Consider the following 22657-nt stretch of genomic DNA (forward strand, 5'->3'; position numbering starts at 1 on the left):
AGTGTAAGGAGTTAAGTTTTAAAGTTCCGGACTAGAAGTGTTTGGTTCATATTCTCAAGACTGGGAATTGAAGCTACAATTAAACTAAGCCCAAAAGATCAAATAGAAAAGTGAATTATCTAGTGTGTGCTGGAAAGGAGTGCTTTAGAGATTAATGTGATTACATTTTACTATGTGTTTCAAACTCTTTAAACTTGTGCCATATATAAATATTTTAAATTTATCATTTTTACCTTCATTTCCTTTGCATAATAAACTAGTTTTATTGTAAAAACCAATCCGTAGCATTGTATACATGTTTCAGCAAAAGACCTCTCAAACAAAAAGAAATGATCTATCAAGCCACATTTCACTTTGGGATCTGGTTTGTCTAATAACATTAACTGGGATCATAACACATTGTTCATCAGAGCTCTGAACTACTCAATTTTTGCTTTTTGTATGGTTTTCACTAGTTACATAAAAATGTGTAAATGGACTTGCATTTCTAATGCTCAAGTACAAGTAAAGAAAATTGTAATGTTTAAGGTAAAACAGTGATTTGTTTTAGAGATTTTTATATATATATATATATATATATATATATATAGCTATATTATCAAAGTTGTTCATCTTGCATTCATCATGACAATTTGCAAAAAACACGAATGTAAAGGGAAAGGAACATTTATTCTGTTGAAGAGAATGATTGGCTGGCAAGTGGATTTTGATTGGTAAAGGCATCGTCATGGAGAATGCATCAGTTAATATTTAAATTTTAAACTAGGCATGTTGATGCTCATTAATCAAGGCATTGGGCTGTGATGAGAACCAGAGAATGGCAGTGCCCTATTCTGGAGAGTTGAAATAGTGGCAGCGTGCATCTGTTATTTGTGTTTGCAAAGATCAGGGCCTGATACATTAATACATATGGCTTTCTATTACATGGAAGTGTGCCATACTGAAGGCTCAAATGACCATCCTAAACTGATGGTCAATGTAATCCTACATACACACAAACAGGATTATCCAGTAAATGGTGCCAATCGCAGAATCAACCCAAGTTGACACTGTTGAGAATTTTCCAAGTGTGGGCTGGTTAGGTGTAGTCCGTTTCTTGCTTGTTACAAACAAAGAAACAGATTATTGGATACAATGTGCCAGTTATTGAAATGTACAGCCTGCAATTACACCAGCATTGAAATTCCTCTACCACATTACTCATTTGTGTAACAAACAAAATGTCTTTATGGTTTGTCACTGGTTTGTCATCCTGTCACTGGTCAATATCACTTTAGGATGATTGCTTGGACTCAGTGTGACACCCTTCCATGAACTGGAAACTACCTATATATTAATACATAGGGCTCTGTTTCCAATCTCATATAGTCAGCACTCCAGGGAGGTTAAAGAAAATGCTTCGAAGACAATCTAAAACTCTCCTTGAATCAGAGCAGCTTTGACCTTAGTGGCTCAGAGGAACTTATCAATTGCTCAATGTTGACAAATTGCAATTCAAAGCATGATTTAGCTTGATTGCCAAAGTTTTAAAGATGAGTGACAGCAGGGAAGGAAATAAAAACCCAAGGCTGTAAGTTTAGATTTGGCCTGTTCAGTCACTAAGATGCCTGGCAAAAATCTCTCTACCCTGACTGAATATTGCCAAATCAAGGGGCAGCTGTGTTGCAGAATGAAAATTGATGGAAAGTGTGTCAGAATTCAAACCCCACTATTGCACAAGCGATCCCAATGTGAAGTGTAACTAACTTAATCACGAGGACAGTTAATGTCCAACTGTATTCAGTGGGAAAGATAAAACACTTATACCAACTTTCATCAAGGAAACAAGAATTATAGAAACCTTATTTAACTTGACAAAAATGGATTACTAATATGCAAACAAACAATATCCCCTTTAAATTGAAACTCATTCACAAAAAGGTCAGAAGGGACAAACAGCTTTCTTTAGGAATGTTATGGATTGAAAATACAGGGAAAAATAACTCCCAACAAAAAGGATGACTTCCTCAGGTCTTTGGAAAGATTTTGGTGATGGTATCACATTGTGGTTGACCACGGCAATAGTCAATTCAATGACTGGTCATTCAGACTTAGGTCTTGGCTTGAGCTAGAAGATTTTATACTTTGCAGAATCTTTTGATTGTTATGTCTTGTCCACTCAGAGTGGATGAGATTCATTGTGAAAGAGGCCAAGCAACCTGTAAAGCAAATTCTCAATCTAAAATTAGTCTCTCAAAAGTATCAAATCCACCCTTCCAAAACTACAAGCTCTCTCAAAACCAATAAGTGGCCACAATTCAACTTTTCTTTCAAGTTTAATAAAAACGAACAAAACACCCGATTCTTTTAGCTTTGGTTGTTGCTAAGAGTTTTAGAGTCACTTATTAAGGATGAGATTGCGGAGTACTTGGAAGCGCATGGTAACACAGGATTGAGTCAACTTGGCTAAATCAAGGGTAGATCATGCCTATCAAATCTGTTAGGTACACCTGAAACGCTGACTTCTCCACCTCCTGATGCTCCCTGGCTTAATGTGCTCTTCTAGCCTCCTGTTTGTCTACCCCTAGAATGCTTTAAGGAACTAATGAGCAAGTTAGACAAAGGAGAGCCAGTGGATGGGATCTAAATAGATTTCCAGAAGTCTTTTGAGAAGGGGCTGCACAGAAAGCTACTAAATAACAGCCCATGATATAAGGGGCAAAGTAGTGCTATGGACAGAGGATTGACTGAGTGGGAGAAAACAGAGAATGGACATAAAAGGATCTTTTTCTGGGTGGCAGCTAGTGGCTAGAGTTCTACAAGAGTCAGTATTAGGACCGCAACTGTTCATGCTATACATTAACAATCTGGACGAAGGAATAGAGGGCATTGTTGTGAAGTTTGCAGATGACACAAAGATAGTTAGAGGTACAGGATGTGTTGAGAAAGCAGAGGACTTGGACAGGCTAGGAGAGTGGGCAAAGAAATGGCAGATGGAATGTGGGAAAGTGAGTGTTTATGAACTTTGGTAGGAAGAACAGAAGTGTAGACTATTTTCTAAAAGGGGAACGGCTTCGGAAATCTGAAGTACAAAGGGACTTGGGAGTCTTGTTTCAGAATTCTCTTAAGGCTAATTTACAGGCTCATAAGGATAACATATGGGTTCAATTGACAGTTAGGAATGCAAATGCAGTGTTAGTATTCATTTCGAAAGGACTAGAATGCAAGAACAGGATTGTACTACTGAGGCTGGAAAAGGCTCTGGTCAGACTGCATTTGAAATAGTGAGCAGCTTTAGGCCCCATATCTAAGGAAGGATGTGCTAGCCTTGGAAGGGGTCCTGATGAGGTTCACAAGAATGATCCCTCGAATGAAGGGCACGACATAAGAGGAGTGGTTGAGGACTCAGTCTATACTTTGCGTTTAGAAGGAGGGGGAAATTTGATTGAAACTTACAAAATACTGAAAGGCCTGGATAGAGTAAATGTGGAGAAGATAGTTCCACCAGTAGCAGAGACTTAGGAACCAAGGGCATAGCCTGAGTGAAAAGATGACCTTTTAAAACAGAGATGGAAAAATGTCTAAAGCCAGAGGGGATGAATCTGTGGAACTCATTGCCGCAGGAGGCTGAGATAAATGGGTTCTTGATTGGCAAGGACATTGAGGATTTTGGGGAGAGGCCGGAGAATGGGGTTGAGAAACATATCAGCCATGATGTAATGGTGGAGGAGACTTGATTCTCTGAATGGCCTAATTTTGCTCCTGTATCTGACGGCTTTTTTTTTGCTGAGAAACATACACTTTCAAGTTTATAGCCTAAATAAGTATACTAAATCCTTGCAATAAAAAAATGATACATCATTCTACATTTCATAGTGAGAGGCTGTGCAGAACTGCACTCTCGCTGCTTTCTAAAGCATTCTCAAAAAAGCAAAGGTACTAATCACAGTTTTACTAAGTTTATTTAAAATACTGTGTAACTGAATACCAGTTCATTAAACGGAAATACATTGTTCAAGTCTACCACTGAACAGCAATTTACACTGCTGCAGTTAATGATTAAGCTTAACTTAATTTATTTGAGCAAATTATCCACTCCTCCTCCTCTTATGTTAAATGATACGTCACTATTTTAATTATTTTTCTGTTCCTTCACTATCTCCATCCTGCATCCTGAAAGGATTCTTTAGAATGAGACATTACTCCAAGGCAAGTGTCAATTTCACACATTTTCAGGGCTATATAAGTTAACTCACTACAACATAGAAACAACCACCAAATTTGTTGTGGGTGACAGGATTATTTATGGATGTTTGAACAGGAAAGCTAATCTAGTTGTAGATCTTCTGTGTGAAGAAACCAGTATCTGTTTTGACAGACTAGAAACACATGTATCCCAATGGACTAATGTTCTTAACCACTTAATGTTACAGAGGCAAAATATCGGAATGACTTGCCTAAGCTTTGCAAAGTTACTGAAATGATTGACCGAACCTCAAAACAAGATTAAGTTACTATTTTTTTAAAGTTTCCTGTTAGAATGGAATGTGTGTATTTCAGTTACAATAGACACTAACATACAATGTACAAAAGATACCCACGGTAAGAAAAAGTGTAGCTCAAAGTTCAGTAAATATTGAAATTAGTTTATAAAAAATTAAAGCAAAGCAACCTTAAACTCTGAAACCACAAAGCTACCAAAAACATCATTGTATCTCCACCCCTACATAAACTCATGGTTTCTCGAAGTTAAAAGCTTGCTGACTTTAATGGATTGAATAAGTTCATTAAGAACTTCCACAATAAAGTTTATCTGAAATGATAAGATAAAACACCTGTAAATGGTACTTTTTAAAACGTATTAAACATTTTCACTTACAGACGTTAAGCCTAAAATCCTTTGTGGGAGTAATTTCCAACTAATATATCTAATCAAAAATAAAAATTCTTCTACTTCTGTATGCAGTAATGTATTTAAAATTCCCAGTATCAACCAGCAATATGAATGGGTCTAGCAAAATTTGTCTAAGCTAACATATTACCTAAGTGGTTTCTGCTTCAGAGATACAAAAATGACAACTCAACTCTCAGTTCAACTCTGTACTGCAATGTTTCAAGACTTGGAGAGCTGATCTCAACCACGCAAACAAAGTGGATTAAGAACCTACCTTACGGTTCTGCTGCATCACACGCTGAGCAGAGAACAGTAGCCTTACAGGGTGATTCAAAGCTGGCGGTATCTATGTTGCATATTGCCATAGCTATGAACACATTGAGTTCAACAGTTGACAATGACTTGACTCCTGGCATTCAATCCTACTGCTGGCTTACTACTTTTCCTAACCCTTTTTCCTAACACACTCTTCTAACCATTTATTCTTTTATAGCACTCCTTGTAAGTGATAGTAACTACTATGTCTTATGGCAGCTGGATGTAATAATTTGAGTGCCTATTAATATAGTTCCCAAAGTAGAAATATTTCCACATACATGTGATAGACAATTCAAACTGTCACCCTAGTAGGAAGCCCGACCTGCTGGTCTGCAAGTTTAGAATGTATTTCAACAAATTATCAAGGCACTGTTCTAAATATTAGTGGAGCTATTTAAAATGGAGATAAGGCTAGTACCTCCAATCACAATTTCCAGTCTTCCTTGGACTCACCTGAAAGCTTTAGTCCGCGTTCACCAACCTGAGTGTCATAACCATTTGGCATTCTGAGTATTGAGTCATGAAGCCCAGCAAGCTTTGCAACATTGTATACTTCTTCTTGAGTTGAAGTCATGTTCCCATATTGAAGGTTATAAAAGATGGTATTGTGGAACAGGACTGCATCCTAGAAGTCAAAGAACAAAAAGCAGTAGCAACTGCAAACATACAAAATTCATGAATGATGATCGATTGCATTCATTTCACGTGTTAAACCATAACACATTAACACACCTAACCACTGCATACTCAAATTAAGCTGCATTTTCCAGTGCAGTAATCATTATCTGATCTTCAAAAACATAGCATGCATAGAATTTCACTACTGCTTGGAATAGAAATGGATGCTTGACAAAAAGTTTAAACTCTTGCAGTTAAAGTGACTATCTGCACTTTTTAGGAATGGTGTCAGGGAAAATTCAAGCAAGAGCAAGATGATGAGTTAATTGTAGAAACAAGTAAATGATCTTAAGGTACTATTTTGACTCACTTGGAAACAGAACAACAGGAGTAGGCCATTTGGTCCATTGAGCACATTCTGCTATTCAACATGAGCATGGCTGAATCTCTATCTCAAGACCAAATCAAACTACATTTCATTTTAATTTCTATAATTTGTGATAAGGTGCCCTATGGAAAGGTTATTGCAGAAAATAAAAACTCATTGTAGGGAGCAGCAGATTGTGAGAAGGGTGGCTAGTTACTAGATATGAGGGGTTGAGTGTAAAATGCGTTTTTATCAGGTTGTAAGATGCACTAAGTGGTAGGTCACATGATAGGTGCTAGGTTCTCAACACAAAAAATGGATATCAATGCCTGAGATGAAGAGACAGAAGTTACGGTTGGCAAATTTGTTGACAATACAAAGAAACGCACAAAACTAAGATGTAAAGAGGACACAAGAGGTTAAAAAAAGATACTTAAGAGAGTTAGCAAGGATGAGACAAATAGAGTATGTGGATTTTGGATGTGGGTTTGCTCGCTGAACTTGAAGGTTCATTTCCAGAAATTTTGTCACCCTACTAGGTAACATCTTCAGTGGGCCTCAGGCGAAGTACTGCTGAAAATTCCTGCTTTCTATTTATATGTTTGGGTTTCTTTGGTTTGGTGAAGTAATTTCCTGTGAAGTTATTTCCTGTAGTGGAGTTATTTCCTGTAGTGGAAATAACAACCACAGGAAATGACATCACCAACCCGAAGAAACCCAAACATATAAATAGAAAGTAGGAACTTTCAGCAGTACTTCGCCTGAGGCCCACTGAAGATGTTACCTATTAGGGTGACAAAACGCCTGGAAATGAACCTTCAAGCTCAGCGAGCAAACCTACATCCAAAACCTCAACCTAAGCTACAAATCTTCTCAAACCTTGCTAACAGTATGTGGAATAATGTGAAATTGTCCACTTTGTCAGGAAGAGTGAAAAATGAATATATTATCTAAATGGTGAGAGATTGCAGAGCTCTAAACTATAGAGGGATGTAAGTGTTCACGTGCATGAAGCACGAATGGTTAGGATAAAAGGTACAGCAAGTAACTAAGAGAGCTAATAGAACATTATTTAACACAAGAGAAATAGGAGCTTATGAATAGGCCGAGGCAGTTTTCTCTGGAGTGTCAGAGGCTGAGTGGTGACGTTTTAGAAGATCAGGAGGGGAGTGGATAGGGTAAATAGACAAGGGAGTCCAGAACTAGAGGGCATTGGTTTAGGGTGAAAGGGGAAAGAGATGAGACACATCTAAGGGGCAACTTTTTCATGCAAAAGGTGGTGCACATATGGAATGAGCTGCCAGAGGAAGTGATGGAGGCTGGTACAATTACAACATTTACAATGCATCTAGATGGATATTTGAATAGGAAGGGTTTAGAGCGATATGGACTAAGCACTGGCAAAAGGGATGAGATTAATTTAGAATATCTGGTTAGCATGGATGAGTTGGACCGAAGGGTCTATTTCTGTGCTGTACATATATACAGGGCACTGATCAGACCGCATCTGGAGTACCGTGCGCATCGTTTGCCATCTTGTTTAAGGATGTAACTGAAGAAATGTTTCAGAAAAGGCATACTAGACTAATGCCTGGAATGGGCAGGATATCATAGGAACCGTTGGACGGGCTGGGTTTCTATCCACTGGAGCTCAGAAGAGTAAGAGACAACTTGATGGAAACATAAATCCAGAAGGATCTTGACAGATGGATGCAGATAGAATGTTTCCTCTTATGGGAGGGTCTAGAACAAGGGCCACATTTCTGCAAATCAGGGGTCACCCATTTAAAACAGACAATAAGCTCTCAGGTAGTTGAGTCTTCGGATCTCTCTCCGAGAAACAGTGGCAAAAGCAGAGTCCTTGAAATTGTTAAGGCAGAGGTAGATATATTCTTGATAAACAAAGAGTGAAAGGTTGTCACCAAAAGGTATGAATGTAGATAAGGGGTCACAATCAGATTAACCATGACCTTGCCGAACAGTAGAGCATGCTTGAAGGGCTCCGCGTACATACGTTTATAGGCTTCCATGAAATTTCATGCCTGTGAGAACTGCTTGGAAACAGGGGAATTTAAGGTGAATTCTGGAGGGTTGTAGCATACCAGGAAAGGTGAAAATGGGTTAATAACACTAACTTCTAGCTATACATGCCAAGTGTCTAGTGCTTTTTTTTAAAAACAAACAATATAGTTTCTGACTGAAAACGTGTTGATGGTGCAGTTCTTTCAAGTGATTACCAGTTGTTCAAATTTCTCTTTCAAGATTTGGAATTGTTACAAGTTCAACTAAAATGCATCATATACATAAATTGTGGTTTAAGAGGTGTGATTTATCTATATTTTTGGTATCATTTATTTTAAAGTTTGGATTGAACAAGTGGCATGTGGGTTTTGCCATGTCTTAAGAGGTTTAAAGTCAACTCAAGTATTTCTAACTATGTTCACATTTTGTAAAAAAGTATGCGTTCTTGATATGCAATGGGGTTGTGTTTTCACGGAGTGTTTTTATGATCAAAATAAACAATTGTACATTAGGCTTTCAGTTTGAAACGTCAGATTTTTTTTCCCTTTTGATTAGAGGAAAACATCATAGTTTGGAAATAGCTTTTGAGTTTCAGTTTGGCAGGTTTTGCAGAATTGTTGGCAGAAGCTGGATCTGGTAAAACAGTTACTCCAAAGGATATAGTTTAGAACAGTTAAGACATAGATTACCTTGATGGAAGCATTTAGTTGTAAGGTTCCAGACCATGAGTATTTGGGAAGTTATTACAAGCTGAGAAAGTCTCAGCTCAGTTTTCAGAGAGCTGCTATCAGATTCTCATGAAAGTATTGAAGCCACAGTTAACCTTAGCGCCATAGATGTGAAAGAGAAGGGAATTCTCTCTGGTAAGAGTAAATGTAAAATAACGCTTTTGGGATTCACTTTTATCATGTTATGAAATCCTTAAATGTGTTATAAATAAATAGTTCAGTTTATTCTACTTGGATTTTCATTTTTTGTGTATAATAAATGTCTATTTTATTGTTAAAACTAAATCTGCCATGTGAAGGTTTGTTTCGGTGAAAGATCTGATCTAATCTATTAAGTCAGATTTCAGTTTGGGATCTGACTTGCCCAGTAATAACCTCAGCTGGGAACAGAACAATTTTGTTTTAGTGTGAAAGCATTTCAGGATTTAATTTTGTAAAAATAAAAACCTCGGGCCCAACTTATAATTATGTTTCCAACATTTGCTTAACATGTTAGACGAAAGCTTGTCCCAAAGAGTGTTTACGTAACTTGGAAGCAGTGGTGAGATATGATGATGCATTTAAGTGTCTGAGTAATTACTATAGGTCATTGTCACTAATTATAAACAATTGTAGTCTCTTCTGTGAAAATGCATTCTCTCCTAAAGTGGGGTCCCAAAGATTGCAGCAACTGTTTAGTAAATTCATTGGACAAACAGTGATGAATTCTAGTAGGATATTTGATCATAAGAAACCTCAACCTTATCCTTTCCAGTCAACACCAGGTAATGATTAGGACTGGGAACCTAAACAGCTTTATTCCCTTTACACCCTAAAGACATTGGGTTAGACAAAAGAATCAGAGATGGAAACTGGATCTTTCCAGGCCTATGTGGTCATGTATTTTTGGACAGACTAAATGGGTATATTCAATGTCACAGCACTGCATTCTAATCAGTTTATGACGAAATACATTAAGATTCAGTTTAAGAATAAAGGACGGCACGATGGCTCAGTGGTTAGCACCGCTGCCTCATAGCACCAGCATCCCAGGTTCGATTCCAGCCTCGGACTTAGCATATTCTGCGTGGGTTTCCTCTAGGTGCTCCAGTTTCCTCCCACAGTCCAAAGATGTGCAGGTTAGGTGAATTGGCCATGCTAAACTGCCCAAACAGTGAGGTGCATGAGTCAGAGTGAAATGGGTCTGGGTGGGTTACACTTCGGAGGGTCGGTGTGGACTGGTTGGGCCGAAGGGCCTGTTTCCACACTGTAGGAAATCTAATCTAATCTAGAATTGGGGATTATAGTTTAAAAATAAGGAGTCACACATTGAAGACTGAAATGAGGAAGCCTTTTTCAACCCCCTCAGAGGGTTGAATGTCTTTGGACTTCCCTTTCCAAAAGGAAGTGGATGCAGAATCTTTAAATATTTTTAAGGCAGAGGTAGACAGATTCTTGATTACTAAGGCAATGAAGGATTGAATTGATTTTATGCGGGAATGTAGAGTTGAAGGTAAAATCAGACCAGTCATGAGTTATTGAATAGTGGAACAGGCTTAAAGGGCTGAGTGGCCTATTCTTGTTGCTTGTTCGTTTGTATCATAATGGAAAAGGCACATATGCACATTGTATATCTTTCAAGCCGATTTCTGACCACAAATATTAACTTGGAGTTGCACTGCACCTTCAACATAAGAAAATATCCCAAGGTGCTTCAGAGGCTATAACAGTGCTTCTCAAACATTTTCATGGTGTGATCTCTTTTTAACACCTTAGGCTTTGTGACACCCTGGACTGAAAATTTTGGGGCTAGAAGTTGTTGAGGCGGGGGTCAGGTTTACTCGTTAAATGAGTTGGGGAATTGGGAGAACAGAAGTGTGGGGACAAACAATGAAAAGACAGGGTTTCTTTAAAAGTATACACCTATTGTAATTATTCTCCAGCTTTTTCCAGCAGCAATCAGATTTCAGATAGCAGTCCATTAGGCCGCATAGTCAAAAATAGAATGCAAGCATTTGAAGGGTCCTTGCAGCTGTCAGAAAGTAATCGAAGTTCCATGACCACCAGTGTTAATTGTGGTCCCAAAAACTCATCTCAGTACCCCACTGGGGAATTGAGACCCACAGTCCAGGAAGCTCTGGATGACACTACTTGAGAAATTAGCCAAAACTGGATCATAGCCTGCCACCACTATCTGAGCTCTTCACAAAGAAAAAATGAAGCTTCTACACAGAGCCTGAAGAATTTAAACACTCCACCTAGTGGCCTGGCCAAGACTTCAATACTTCAGAAATGTAAAATGCAATAGATCGTAAAGATTTGTTGCATACAGTTTACTTATTGTCAAACCCTCAGAAGATTAGCATGCAGGGTGAAATCCACAGGAACAATTCAACACAGTTAATATATTTATGCAGTTAAATTATTCTAAATCAGAAAAACAACAGCCTGCCATCTGTCATTGCAGTCAGTTTCAAATTGGGCTTCCCCTTTCAGAATTTCAGTTTGCCCAAAGCAAGAATATTTCAGACCATTACTGTGCAACCAGAAGGATTTAACGATTTGGCTGGCAACTTTAAGAAAGCAATGCATCTTATGCAATTAACTCAAGTATGACAACTGTTATGTGAATTATTAGTATGTCAGTTGGCATCCCTCCCTCCACCCACTGTTCACTGATATCAAATTTGCTGCTTAAACAAGACATTGAAAACATACCTACAAACTGAGACCTGAAAAACATTTGGACAGAATCATCCTTACCTGTGGTACAACACCAATGGCCTTCCTCAAGCTTTCCAGACTAATATCTTTAATATTCTGACCAGCCACGTAAATGTTTCCGGCCTGAGGTTCGTAGAAGCGGAACAGCAACCTCACTATTGTGCTTTTCCTGTACCATACAAAACAAATTGTACAATTATTTAAAGGTGCTTGTCAAAAGATAAGTCAAATCTATTAATGGAATGATAAACTGGACCATCCCCGGTAAATATCAAAGTATAATAAAGTATTGGATGAAATTAGAAAAAAATAAAGTCAAGACAGAAAGGGGGTGAATGAGATAACCAAACTTGGAATTCACCTCAACTCCACATTGGTTAATCTAAACACCTATAAAGCAGGTGGGGATGGAAAGACTAAGAAATATATATCAAAGTTCATTAGTAATAATAATAACTGCATCAGACAATTGGAGACTGTTTGAAAAAATCCTGAGATTTAGGTGTCATTGGCTAGAACAACCCTATAGCCAAATGCCCTGGAGAAAACTGTAATACAGTCCTTGGAGTGCAGGGACACCCAAAGCACTATAAGGAAAGGTGTTCCAAATTATGATTCAGTGACATTGGTCCAAGTCAGAATAATGTCCATTTTGGAACGAAGCTTGCAGGGACTGGTATTCGAAAGCAGCCACAACCCTTATACTTCTAGGTCGTAGAGGATGTAGATTTGGAAGATGCTACTGAAGAAGCCTGGGTGAGTTATTGCAAACATCTAGCAAATGGTATACACTGCTGCCAATGTGTACTGGTATTGACCTGATTGGAGTCTTGCTTGAATGTTGTTGCAGCTGCACCAATCCAGTCAAGTGGATAGCATTTTATCACACACTGCCATTCAATATCATGTGGGAGCTGGTGGACCCCACTGTGGTTCATAGTGACCACATCTGCAGCAAGTGGTGGTTGTTTCAGGGATCGGGGTTGATGAGCTGGATTCTGAGCTTCAAACACTGTGACACAGCAGGGAGGGGGACAAGTTACCTAGACACAGAGTTTCAGGAGGGGGTTACACCCTGGAGATTAACTACATCAAATTTGGGCAGTGGCCATGTAAAGGAGGTTGTGACTATGAGTGAGGCAGGCAGAGGGATCAGGAAGGCAGTGTTGAAGGAGCCTCAGCACTTGAGCTTGACGAACAGGTTTGAGATTCTTTCTCCTTGTGTGGATGAGAGTGGATGAGCAAACTGATCATAGCACCATCGTAAAGAGAGTCAGTTAAGGGAGAGGTTAAAAGAGAAATGTAGTTGTAATTAGGTTAATATAGTAAGGGGAATTGACACCAATCTTTGCGACCAGGATTGAGTGTCCCAACGGCTGTATTGCTTGCCTGGTGTTCTGTTTCAGGATTTCTCATCCAGGCTGTACAGAACTTGGAATAGGAGGGCGATGATCCATTTGTCTTGGTCCATGTAGGTACCAATTAGATTAGATTCTCTACAGTGTGGAAACAGGCCCTTCGGCCCAAAAAGTCCACACTACCCCTCCAAAGAGAAACTCACCCAAACCCATTCCCCTACCCTATATTTATCCCTGACTAACACACCTAACACTGTGGGCAATTTAGCATGGCCAATTCACCTGACGTGCACGTCTTTAGATTGTGGGAGGAAACCGGAGCACCCGGAGGAAACCCACGCAGATATGGGGAGAATGTGCAAACTCCACACAGACAGGTAGGAATCGAACCCAGGACCCTGGTGCTGTGAGGCAGCAGTGCTAATCACTGAGCCACCGTGCCGCTATATTGACAGAAAAAGAAAAAAGGCTCTGCTGGTGAAAATATAAGCAGCTAGGGACTAAATTAAAAAGCAGAACCAAAAAAGTAATAACCTCCAAATTAGTACCTGAGCCACAAGATAGACAGTCAACAAAATTAAACAGACAAAAAAAACTGCAGATTTAGAAATCCAAGATAGGCAAGCAGGAGGTTGGAAGAACAGAGCGAGACAGGCAGCATCAGGAGGTGGAGAAGTCAATGTTTCACGTGTAACCCTTCTCCAGTTTGAGTGTGAGAACCTTGGGTCAGAAACAACTGTGTTTAACTTAAAGTGAGTTGCAATGAAAAGAAGGATATAGTTAGCTAAAGTCAACCGGATTAATAGATTAACAGGAATGACAGCAAGCAAGCAGTGGCAGACATTTAAAGAGATAATTTATGACTCTGAGCAAAAATATATCCCAGTAAGGAGGAAAGATTCTGAGGAGATATAAACCAACTATGGCTAAACAGGAAATAAACTGGAGGCCGTTCAGCAAAGGTTCACTAGGATGATCACTGGTACGAAGGTATGCCCAGTGCTGCTCCTAGAATGCTGTCCTGTACTCTTCATTGAATCAGGGTTGATTACTCTCAGCTTGACAAGCAATAGGCTGAGGGAAATGCCAAGCCATAATAATGTGATTGAATACAATTCTACTGATAATCCAAAGCACCTCATGAATATTCAATTTTCAGTTAAAAATCACATGACAGCAGATCCAACAGGTTTATGTGGAAATACAAGCTGCTCCTTCATCAGGTAGTGTTGTGTGATTTTTAACTTTGTCCACCCCAGGCCAACACCGGCACCTCGACTCAAGTTTCAGTTGTTGGATCGATTTCAAGTCTGGCCAATTTAGCAGGATAGTAGCGCCACATAACATAATGGGAGGAACACTCCAGGTGAAAGCAGGACTTGGTCTCCATGGTGGGCAGTGTTTACTCCTACCATTATTGTCATAGGTGGACACATCTGCAATAGCTAGATTGTGGAGGATGAAGTCAAGTAGATTTTTCCCCACTTGTTCGTTTTCATCAACTGCCACAGACCAAGATAGTAGCCATGCCTTTTAGGTCTCAACCAGTTCAGTCAGTAGATTAGGTTAGATTCCCTACAGTGTGGTAACAGGCCCTTCTGCCCAACAACAGGCCCTTCTGTCCACACCGACCCTCCGAAGAGTAACCCACCCAGACTCATTTCCCTCCGACTAATGCACCTAGCATGGCCAATTCACCTGACCTGCACATCTTTGGACTTGTGGTATTAAGCCATTCTTACTGATCGATGTTGATATCCCTCACCCAAAGTATATTTTGCAGAATAGTCTCAGTTTCAAAATATTTGAATAAGTCATCTGGAGAAGCAAAGACAAGTCAACTTAATAATGATGTCAGAAAACATTGTGGAATCTTTTCTAAAAGATACAATAGACCACTTGGATATTTTTTTAAAAATTGGATTCCAAAAGGAAAGATCAAAGCTGACCAACAATACTGAATTCTTTTGAAGTAACAAAAAGGAGAAGACAAGGTTCGATCATATTCTTGGATTTTCAAAATATCTTCACAAAGGTACTTCTTAGTAGACCTTTGACTCAGGTCAGAGCATGCAGACTCCGGGAGCAGGTAAAAAAATAGGGTTCAGGGTTATGTGCAACTACATTGCCAAAAGTGAAAATGTATTCCACATTCACCAACGTGAGTGATTTACAGAAAAACTCTGGACTTGGGAATTAGAAATGCAATTTCAAAATCCGCAGGTGATGCCAAATTTGGGGCCTATAATTAACACCGAGGAAAAATGCCACAAAATACAAGACATTAATAAACTTGTAGAGTGGGTGTGTAAGTAGCAAATAAATTTCAATACAGTCAATTGTGAGGCAATGCTTTTTTGGCAGAAAGTCATGGCCTGTTTTGGATAATAAATGTCAAATGACAGAGGAGCAAAGGAATGTGGATTACACAAATTGATGAAAGTAGCAACACGGTTAATAATGCCATTAAAACGAGCAAACAAAGCACTGGGTTTCATTCCTAGTGGAACAGAATTCCAAAAAACAAAGTTTCATTAAATTTTTATAGAACCTGGGTTAATCCAAAATTGGGAATTTTCAGCACAGTTTTGACTCCATATTATAAAACAACATGGATATGTACCCAAGAAGGTGCACAAAGGATTTATTTGAAACATACCAATATTTCTATCAGGAAAAGTTAAACAGACTGGAATTCTTGCTGTAGAAAAAGATAGATGGGTGACCTAACAGAGGCCTTCAAGAATATGAAACTTGAAATATTGAGAATAAAGGCAAAGTACTTCAATTTATGGGAAATTTCTAATTGAGGGATAATTAATTAAAAACATCACTGATAATAGCAACAGGTATAGAATGTTCCTCTTCTGCTCAAAGAGTAGCTAGAATATGAAATTCATTACAGGGAGTAGCTGCAGTAAATGGCATTGACATATTCAAGGAAGCTAGGTAAACACAAGAAGAAATGAATAGAGGAATACCAAATTTAGGGAATAAAAATAGAATGCCGGAATTCTGTACAGGTCAAGCATGTGGAAAGAATGAATAGACCAAGCATCTCAGGACTATGACTTTCATTAGAATTACTAAGAGTTTGATTAAGAATGGCAGGAGAAGGCTCATGAAACAGTTGGGTTGAATGGTCTGTTTTGATGCATTATTCTATTTTCTGCTTTGTGATAATGTTGTTATTTGAATTTTGAAGAAAAGCCATGCATATATAGCTGGAAAGAAAGGAAATCTGCCATGGAAAACAGTTTTAATTCGTTCCTGGCATATGGCCATCACTGGCTGACATTTACTGCTCATCCCGAAATGCCTTGGAGGAGGTGGAGAGCAGTCTTCTCCAATTGCAGCAGTCCTTGCAGTGTAGACACATTCACCTGCACCTGTGGTACAATATTACTTGCCATGAATTAACAGAAGCCTATTTTTTGTCCAGGTTTTGCTGCATATATACACTGACAGCTTTAATATCTAAGGTTTTCTGAATGGTGGTAAACATTGTGCAATCAGAAAACATCCTGTGAGATAGAGGGGAGGTAATTGTTGAAGGGGGATGGGTCCTAGATGGGTACTATCCTGACAAACACTTGCAGTGATGTGCTGGAGTTGAAATATTTGACCTCTGACACCCACAATTATCTCCCTTTATGTTAGGTATGAATCCAACCAGCGGAGAGTTTTCCTGGATTCCCAATAGCCCCAGTTTTACTACGGCATTGTCGAGAATGGTACATTAACTGAACCTCCACCTCTTGTTAGTTGCATAGTTATCCACTACCATTCATGATTGGATGTGGCAGGAATGCAGGTTTTAGATCTGATCTGTTGATGAGAGATCATTTAGTCTTTTGATTGAATCATTCTAATGCAACAGGCATGTGTTGTTCATCAGCTTTACCAGGTTGACACCTCACTTTTTCTGGATGCCTGGTGCAGCAGCTGGCATATCCTCCTGTATTCTTCATTGAATTATGGTTAACCTTGTCATTTGATGGGAATGGTACATTAGGGAGATATGCTGGGTCCTGAGGTTACAAATTGCAATCAAATATAATTCTGCTGGTAATGGCCCACAGCACCTTGTGGATATCCAACTGAGAATTACGCGAACTATTCAAGGTCTGTTCAAGTTAGCACACTGGTAGTGCCACAGAACCTCCATTGTATTATATTCTAAATGTGAAGGCAGGTCTTGATCTCCACAAGTACTGAGCTGTGGTTACATCTCCCCACAGAATCGTGAATGTATGCATTTATGACAAGAATGAGGTCAAGTTGATTTCTCTCTGTTGTTGATTACCCCTCCACTTACCACAACAAAAGTCTAGCAGCTCTCTTTTGGGATTCAGGTAGCTCAGTCAGGTAGTGGTGCTACTGAGCCATTCAATAATTGACATTGAAGTTCCCATCTGTAATACTGAGCACTCTCGTGCTTCCTCCAAATGGCATTTAAAGATTGCATTGATTTATCAGCTGGGGGGGGTGGAAACGAGGGCAATAATCAGCAGGTTCAACTTGATTACATTTGAGTGAATGTTGAGGACTCCCCAGGCAATTCTTTTCCACCTATAAACCACTGTGTCACCATTTTGCTCCCTATGGTGAAACAGGGTACACCCAGGGATGGTGATTGTTTGGGACAGAGTTATGGAATTATATCTTCTAGACAATGACTATGACAGGAGGCTATTGCTTGACTAGTCTGTGGGATAGCTCTCCCAAATTTGGCATAAAAATTGACATGACGTGAAAACACAGAGTTGGGTATACTATTGTTGGTTCTTATGTAGATGACAGGTTGTCCAACTGGTTTCATTGTTTTCCTTAGACTTTGCCGTGGTTTCATACAATTGAGTGTCATTTCAGAGGGCAGTTAAGAGTTAACCTGTAAGTCTCAAGTCACATAGAGGCCCACACCAGGTAAGGATTGCAAATTTCTCTCTCTGTTATTAACCAGATGTCTTTTTAACAAAGATATTTAATAATTGGCTACCTGATTGCAATTAGGCTAGATTTTCGTTCCAGATATTATGGAATTGAAATTATGCCATCTGCCATGGTTGGGTACAAATCCATGCACCCAGAACGTTAGCCTGGGGTTCTGGATTACTAGTCCAGTAACATTACCATTACATCATCACCTCCCCTTTAACTGTATTAGAGGTAAGGGGAGGACACAATATAAAAATTAACATATTGGGTGATGATGGGGCTTTGAAATTAATTTCTGAAAATAAAGAGATGATGCCAAGGTTCTGATCTAGTTTGGTGAAATAGCCAGGAAGCAGGTTAAGAGTCATTGGCAAGAGAACGAAATTCATTGTTGGAATCAGAAAGTAGCTTTGGGTCTCTCAATAATCTGAATTGTTCTTTCTTAATGATATGTAACTATATTTTTTAATATTATAAAATGCATGTGTGTAAAATATATCTGGCCCCACATGCTACAGGATGTAATCCTCAATGTTTAATTAAAGGTTTACTGTTGATGATGAATAACAAAAACAAGAACATTTGGTTCCAAATGGCTCACTTTCAAATTAAGAGGAAAATAAAAGAACAAGATAAATAGCATTGGTTGAGATCAACTGAAAAGTTCCCCTATCCTTTTTTCAACCAATTATTGAATCAAAGACATCAGAGGACAGCAACTCTGAATTAAAAAGGGAAAACAGTTAGGGGTTCAATCCATAAGTGAAAGGTAACAAAAAGCATCTGATAGATAACTTAGCAAAATTTTGGAGTCAAATAAAGTGGAGGCAAATTTCAAATAATAAAGTTTGAATTGGCAAGATTACTAGTGTAAATAACTACCTACCCAGAACCACTCCCACCTACAATTGCCACTTTCTTCCCAGCAGGAACTTCAAATGATACTCCATCAAGGACCTTGTGACCATCGATATATTCAAAGCAAACATCTTCAAAAGTGATCGCAGATTTCTCAGGAGAAACCTGCAGTGCTGGTGCCTTTTCTACATCCTAAAAACCCAAAAAAACAAAATTAAGAATTAAGAGCAACATGTAAGGTTAAAACAAAAAGACACAAGATGACTTGCATCTAATTTCCCATTGGGACATCTTAAAAAACTGAAGGAGAGGTCTCAAATTATTAAACATTTTCAAGTTATATTTTTTAGAATACAAAGTAAAATGTGGAAGTTAGAGTCTTACATCAACATGTTGACTTTCAACAACTGTGTCACATTACCTTGATCTTTGCATCAACGCTTAGCAAGGTAAATAAAGTATTCATGTCTATTAGCGCCTGTCGTGTCTCTCGATATACCGTGCCCAAAAAATTTAAGGGAAGAGACAGCTGGAAAAGTAGGCCATTTACCATCACCAGGTCTCCAATTGTCAGTGTACCTACAAAAGAACGAGTATTACCATAAACTTGTATATAGACATAAATTCAACTTGAAGTAGTATTAACAAAGACCTCAACAGGAGCTTATTACTATATAACAATATTCGCATTAACCAATAAAAGGCAGTGAATTTAATGAAGTAGAAGAGATACTTGCTGATGATTGCTAAAAAAAAAGCAGTCATTTTCAATTTCTCAGATACTGACACAGTCTGCACCCATATGCAGCAAGACCTAAACATTCAGGCTTGGGCTAATAAGTGGCATGTAATTTTTCCATTGCGCAGTGCAAGCCAACGATTGTCTCCAACAAGAAAGAAGCTAACTGGTTGGCATGGATGAGTTGGACCGAAGGGTCTGTTTTTATACTGTACATTTCTATGACTCTACGACATCCAAAAGCATTACCATCACTGAATCCCTGCTATGAACATCCTAAGCTGATGGTTATTACCAATGACCTAGAGCTGAATTGGACTGTGGCTACAAGACCAGGTCATCAGCTGGGAATTCTGCAGGGAGTAACACCTCAACAACCAAAGCTTGTGCACCATCTACAAGCCATAAGTCAGGTGATGATGGAATACTCTCAATTTGGCTGGATGAATGTGATCTCAAACACACTGGGTTTGACACTATCCAGGACAATGCAGCCTGCCTTACTGACCCCACTCCATCTATCAACTTAAAGATTCACTCCCTCCACCAGTGACACACAGCAGCAACAATGTGCACCATTTACATGATGCAGCAACTTACCAAATCTACTCTGACAACACTTTCCAATCACAGGCAAGCTAACCTCCTCAAGAAAAAGGACAGCAAACACATGAGAATTTCTCCACCTACAAGTTCTTCAACAAGCCACATACCATCCTGACTTGGAACTATACCCTATTGCTGGATCAAAATGGTGGAGTTTTTACCAGCACTATGGGTATACTTACATCGCATGGACAGCAGCAGTTGAAGAAGGTAGCTCAACGACATCTGCTTCCAGATAATCACAAATGGCAACAAACTCTAACCTTTTCAATGACATCCACAGCCAATGGAAGAATACAAAAAGTTGAATGTGAGCATACATGGGGCATTGTCATTGGATTAGTAACCCAAGAAAGCCAGGCGAATTCTTCAATTAATTTGTGGGATGTGGGTGTTGCTGGCTGGCCAGCATTTATTGCCCCTTCCTAGTTGCCCTTGAGAAGGCAGTGGTGACTTGTTGTCTTGAATTGTCCATTTGCAGTGGGTTGACCCACAATGCCATTAGGGTTGAAAGTAGAAGATTTTGACCCAGAAACAGTGAAGGAACGGCAATATATTTCCGGGTCAAGACAGTGAGTGGCAGGTGATAGTGCTCCCTTGTATCTCCTGCCCTTGTGCTTCTAGATGGAAGTGGTCATGGGTGTGGAAGGTGGTCTGAGGATCTTTGTGAATTGCTGCAATGCATCTTAAAGATAGTACATACTGCTACTACAGAGTGTTGGTGGTGGAGAGAATGGATATTTGTGGATGCTTGACATTGTAAAGTAATGGTGAATATCCCCACATCTGACCTTATGTTGGAGGGAAGGCCATAACTGAAGCAGCTGAAAATGATTAGGCCAAGGACACTGGGAATGTGGGTTTGAAACCCACCATGGCAGATGATGAAATCTGAATAAATGAAAATCTGGAGTGAATAGCTACTCTAATGGCAACCATGTAATTTATTGTTGTAAAAGGCTATCCTGTTTACTCATGTTCTTCAGGGAAGGAAATCGGTTGTTCTTACATTTCTGTCCTCTGTGCGAGTTAAGACCAGCAGCAAAGTGGTTGGCTCTTAACTGCCCTCTTAAACGGCCCCAACAAGCAAGTCACTCCAGTGGCAATTAGGGATGTGCTGATTATGTAAATGCTGGTACAGCCAGCAATGCCCACATTCCATGAACTATTAAAAATAAACAGGATTTATCAGTTACTGCATTGAGCATTAGTGCTAATTTTAATTCGGACAGGGGAAGGAAGCATAAGTCGAAACAAGGAGGGAAGTCTGACCTATTCAACGATACTTTGCTGATATAAACCACAGCTTTAGTTGTTCTTTCCTGCCATTGCCCCATTCTTGGCATGTGATTATTGGTTCCATGCCTGCACCAATTTCTATCCCAAACTGCTTCTAAGTAGGGGGAAGATGGGTTGCTTTCTGGAAGTAAAGGTATTCCCACACTGCAATTTTCACCCAGCAATAATTAATGTCCAAATAAAAATGGTATTGGTCTTAGAAGTGATGGCATTCCCATGCATGTGATGTTCTTTTGCTTCAAGATGACTGAAGTAGTTTGAGAAATAAGGCAAGTTGCTGTAGTGCATGCTGCAGCTAACACTGAATATACAAACATGAATTAGCATCAGGAATTGGTACTGCATTGGCCGATTGGTACTGCATAAATTTGCCATAGATCCTGAGACAGCATCTTCCAAACCCATGATCAACTCCATCTAGGTGGGGCATCAGATACACGGGAACACAGCCACCTACAACTTCCCCTCCAAGCCAATCACCAAACTGACTTGGAAATATAATGCCATTTCTTCAGCAGCGGTTAGGTCAAAATCCTGGAATTATCTCCCTAACATTGCACGTCTACCTTGTGCAGCAGTTCAAGAAAGCACTTTCTCAAGGGCAACTCGGGATGGGTAATAAATGCTGGCCTAGCCATAAGTGAACATAAAAAGCATCTATTCTTAATTGCTTGCTGTACCTCCATACTAGTCTGTCATATTCATACACCAGGACACCCAGATCCTTCTACAAGCTCTCATCATTTAAATAATATACTTTAACCTTCTTGCCAAAATGAACAATTTCACACTTTCCAAAATTATAGTCCATTTTCCAGAGCTTTGCCCACTCAATTAACCTATCTATAATACAGCCTGTGTTCACTTTCCAGTGTACTTTCCCACCTATCTTTCTGATATGATCATATGTGCATCAATGAAAAATCAGTAGTGGATGTTTAAGCTAAGTGAGAAATGCCAATCAGGCAGTTTTAGTCTGGATGCTGTTGAGCTTTGAGTGCGATTGCATCACCCATCAGACTCCTGACTTGTGCTTTTTATGTGCTGGTAATAACAAAGAGATCATCTTTACAAAAGGATGCAAATATGAAGATGGCAGGGTTATTGAAGGAGACAAGAAAAATGTCAGAACTCCAGCTTAAAATGCTATGCATTTTTAATGCTATAAGCCTAAATTGTAATAACCAAAGTCTTAAAGATCACTTTTTAGAAATATGGCACACTGAATTA

At 39.2% G+C, this 22657-nt stretch overlaps 1 protein-coding gene across 3 annotated transcripts in view; it reads right to left on the reverse strand.

Moving 5' to 3' along the window:
* Positions 1–22657, reverse strand: part of abcb7 (ATP binding cassette subfamily B member 7) — a 100700-nt gene that overhangs the window by 14607 nt on the left and 63436 nt on the right. For all 3 annotated transcript variants that reach the window (XM_043704996.2, XM_043704997.2, XM_043704995.2), the window contains exons 10-13: positions 19205–19362; positions 18812–18975; positions 11669–11798; positions 5645–5816 (exon numbers count right to left, since the gene is read on the reverse strand). In XM_043704996.2, the coding sequence (XP_043560931.1) occupies positions 5645–5816; positions 11669–11798; positions 18812–18975; positions 19205–19362 (624 nt within the window). The remainder of the gene's footprint in view (positions 1–5644; positions 5817–11668; positions 11799–18811; positions 18976–19204; positions 19363–22657) is intronic.

The sequence above is a fragment of the Chiloscyllium plagiosum genome, unplaced genomic scaffold, assembly GCF_037043375.1.
Source record: "Chiloscyllium plagiosum isolate Xiang-an unplaced genomic scaffold, Cpla_swu_hap1 HiC_scaffold_11, whole genome shotgun sequence".
Classification (NCBI taxonomy): domain Eukaryota; kingdom Metazoa; phylum Chordata; class Chondrichthyes; order Orectolobiformes; family Hemiscylliidae; genus Chiloscyllium; species Chiloscyllium plagiosum.